The sequence below is a fragment of the Momordica charantia genome (assembly GCF_013281855.1).
Source record: "Momordica charantia cultivar OHB3-1 chromosome 6 unlocalized genomic scaffold, Mcharantia_2.0 BLBB01000006.1, whole genome shotgun sequence".
In the NCBI taxonomy this organism is placed as follows: Eukaryota; Viridiplantae; Streptophyta; class Magnoliopsida; order Cucurbitales; family Cucurbitaceae; genus Momordica; species Momordica charantia.
This window is the reverse complement of record NW_028275164.1, coordinates 13,178,956-13,182,404: the sequence shown is the minus strand read 5'-3', so window position 1 is coordinate 13,182,404 and position 3,449 is coordinate 13,178,956. Positions and strand designations below refer to the sequence as shown.

The 3,449-nt window shown below is 32.6% G+C and overlaps 1 protein-coding gene across 1 annotated transcript; it reads left to right on the top strand.

Moving 5' to 3' along the window:
* Positions 1 to 808: 808 nt before the first annotated feature.
* On the top strand, positions 809 to 3,084 carry LOC111010014 (glucan endo-1,3-beta-glucosidase, basic isoform-like). Its single transcript, XM_022283273.2, has 2 exons — positions 809 to 966; positions 1,991 to 3,084. Exons 1-2 carry the CDS (start codon positions 897 to 899, stop codon positions 2,935 to 2,937), a joined length of 1,017 nt encoding a protein of 338 aa, XP_022138965.2. The 5' UTR covers positions 809 to 896; the 3' UTR covers positions 2,938 to 3,084.
* Positions 3,085 to 3,449: the final 365 nt, after the last annotated feature.

The following is a 3,449-nucleotide window of genomic DNA, read 5'->3' as shown; positions in this document are numbered from 1 at the left end:
TTAGATGAAGGTTCTATGAATTTGGCACGATATGACGACATATGATAGAAGAAAGCTGACAATTAGATAAAACATAGTGGACACCAGATATACAAAGCTTCTATTTATGTGTAATATCGTTATAAAATTGGCCATTTTTTAGTAGTTAAGGACCCATTTGGTAACATTGCCATTTATTATTTCTTGTTTCCAATTTTATTAAGAAAAAGTATTTGACAACTATTCATATTTTTTGTTGCTAATTTGTTAGAAACATTCTTAAAATTGTATAAAATTTTTGGAAATTGTTCTTTGTTTCCAATTTTTTCAAAACATAAATACGAATATAGTTTTACATTATTGAGTCCATGGGTATTGGTCATGCAATTCTATATTTTGTGATCAGAAAATAAGAAACAAGAACGTTACCAAATAAGGTCTAATTTTTTTTCATCTCTTGCATAAATAAACCATGTTCGTCCAATATAATTAAGCATATTACATCACCATTTAAAGTAATAATGGAGACAAAACATAACTGAAAAATTTTAAAAGACAAAGAACTAAATAAACGTCACCACTGTCAAAGCAAGCATAGCTAAGCAATAATATAATTAACATATATTTCCAATCAAGAGTCATGGGTTCGATCATTGAAAAACCACCACTAAAGTTTAGATACCAAGTTTGCTAGTTTAATCAATTTTAAAGGTTTTTTTTTAATTATTAAATTGGAGTTTTAGGCTGCCAGACAATTAAGAATTCTAATGGGCTTATAATTATAAGTTATTGACCATTCCAAGTCTCCTAGAATGGAAGTCTTGGGATTTTTCCCTATAAAAGGGAAGCTAAGAAAGCATTATTCTCACCATCCAAAAGCCATCTTTTTTCTTTTGTTTCTAATATTTTTGTTCTCAATGGATAACCTCTATTCCATTATCTCCTTGTGCCTTCTTGCCTTCCTTCTTCCAAATCTACATTTAACAAGTACTTATCTCTCTCTCTCTCTCTCTCATCTCTTTTATGCACAATTCTATTTTTTTCTAGTTTTTATTTTTTATTTTTTCATGAAATGCTTCAAAAATTATTTGCAAAAAATTTGGAAGCAAAGATGATTTTTTTTTTTGTGGGTAATGATTTTTGTTTTCTTATTTCTTAGTTAAGTTATTAAACATATATCAAGTTTTTAAAACTTGTTTGATGATACTTTGTCAGTATGTTTTTAAATTTTTTTAAAATATAAATATATTTGAGTTTTCAGTCAAATTTTATAAAAAAAAACAAGTTTTTATTTTTTTTAGTTTTTAGATTTTGACTTAGATTTTAAAGTGTTTTAAAAATTAGGTAACAAAACAAAGAGACACGTAAGTGAATGTGGTATTTATAAGCTTAATTTTCAAAAAGAAAAAGTAAAAAACAATATAGTTATCAAACCAGCTCTTACTTTTTCATTTTCAAAAGTCACTTTTTAAAACCAACTCATTTATAAAAAAAACATTTTCAAATTTTTTGATTTGTTAAAATTAGAAAATAAAGAAAAATATTAGTAAATAAGCATCATTTAAAAATATTTTCAGAAAATAGGTAAAACAGTTATAATATCAATAAATAAATTACTAACTTTTTCCAAAACAAAAGACAATAGCAGATTTTTATCAACTATTTTACTTTTTATTTTTTGTTTTCAAAATACAACCTTGTTTTTCTTAAGGCAAAATATAAGCTTGATAAATAATCAAACCAAATAAACAACCCATACTAACTTAATTTGTTATCTTATTCAAAAAAAAAAAACCTAAAATTGTTATATTTTATTACATAAAAAATTTAAACCTAAACTAATATCTACATAACTGTAGCATTAGGTCCACTACCTTTAATTAACCTCGCCATCAAATTAACTCATAAGAAAATCCAAACGTATAACTTAAGAAACGCATTAAATATCTAACAATTCGAAACTGTACTATGTTCGAATTGAGATTAGCTTAATTTTGTTGTGGTGTTCCAGGTGCTCAAATCGGAGTTTGCTATGGGCAGATCGGAAATAATCTTCCACCCCAAAGAGAAGTTGTAGCTCTCTACAACCAAAACAACATAAGGAGAATGAGACTGTATGATCCCAATAGAGCTTCCCTTGATGCCTTAAGAGGCTCCAACATTGAGCTCATCCTTGGCCTCCCAAATCCCGACCTCCAAAGAATTGCCTCGAGTCAGGGCGAAGCCAATGCATGGGTTCAAAACAATGTAAGAAACTTTGCTAATGTTAGATTCAAGTACATTGCTGTTGGCAACGAAGTCCTATCCTCTGACCCTGGCGCCGCTAGATTCGTCGGTCCGGCCATGCAGAACATCCAAAACGCAATTTCCGCAGCTGGCCTTGGCGGCCAAATCAAAGTCTCCACTGCCATTGACACCCGCGTTATCGGTGTGTCCTTCCCTCCCTCAGCCGGTGCCTTTAAAACCGACGTCCGAGGATTTATGGACCCGGTTATCCGCTTTCTCGTCGCAAATCGATCGCCGTTGCTCCTCAACTTGTACCCTTACTTCAGCTACATTGGCAACACGAGGGACATCCGTTTGGATTATGCCCTCTTCACGGCGCCATCGGTGGTGGTCACCGATGGCCAGTTCCGTTACCAGAACCTATTCGATGCGATTCTTGATTCGTTTTACGCTGCGTTGGAGAAGGCCGGTGGGGGGAATTTGGAGATCGTGATATCGGAGAGCGGGTGGCCTTCGGCGGGGGGTACGGCGACATCGATCGACAATGCGAGAACTTACAACAACAACTTGATTCAACATGTCAAGAGAGGGACTCCAAGGCGGCCCGGAAGGCCGATTGAGACTTATATCTTCGGCATGTTTGATGAGAACCAGAAGAGCCCTGAGTTCGAGAAGCATTTTGGTCTCTTCTCTCCAAACAAGCAGCGTAAGTACCCAATCAACTTCAATTGAGAGAGATGCATGCCGCCAATATTGCTATAGAAAGAAATAAAAAAGTTGCTCATAATCTCGTAATATTATGATCTTTTTAATAAATCCATGAACTACTCTATATATATCAAAAGAAATAAAGGTTAAACTTCAAATTTGGTTCTTTTAGATTGACTAGACTTTCAAGTTGTTTCTATGATTTTAAAGTTTTAATTTAATTTATGCCGTTTGGTCTCAAATTCAATTTCGTGTTTATGATTATTATATCATATGTTAAACCTCACAAATCATCTACGTTGTTTTTATATTTTGTACACTTTTCTTTATGCGTGGCGAATGAAAGACTAGCATTGATAAAAATTACATAACAAGAGACTATAGAAAAAACAATCTAATTGAAATAGCTCGATGCAATGTCATAATTATAAAATCAAAATGGTCATAATTATAAAATCAAAATGATTTAGACGCCCAAGAGGAAGCAGTGATTCTAATATCTTCCCAAAAAAAAGTTGACGAGCTTGCAACAGTCT

What these genes read in the sequence shown, in the direction of transcription:
- LOC111010014 (XM_022283273.2), top strand. Translation starts at nt 897, where the DNA reads ATGGATAACCTCTATTCCATTATCTCCTTGTGCCTTCTTGCCTTCCTT. An exon ending in TCCAAATCTACATTTAACAA is followed by an intron (nt 967 to 1,990) that starts GTACTTATCTCT and finishes GTGGTGTTCCAG; the next exon opens with GTGCTCAAATCGGAGTTTGC.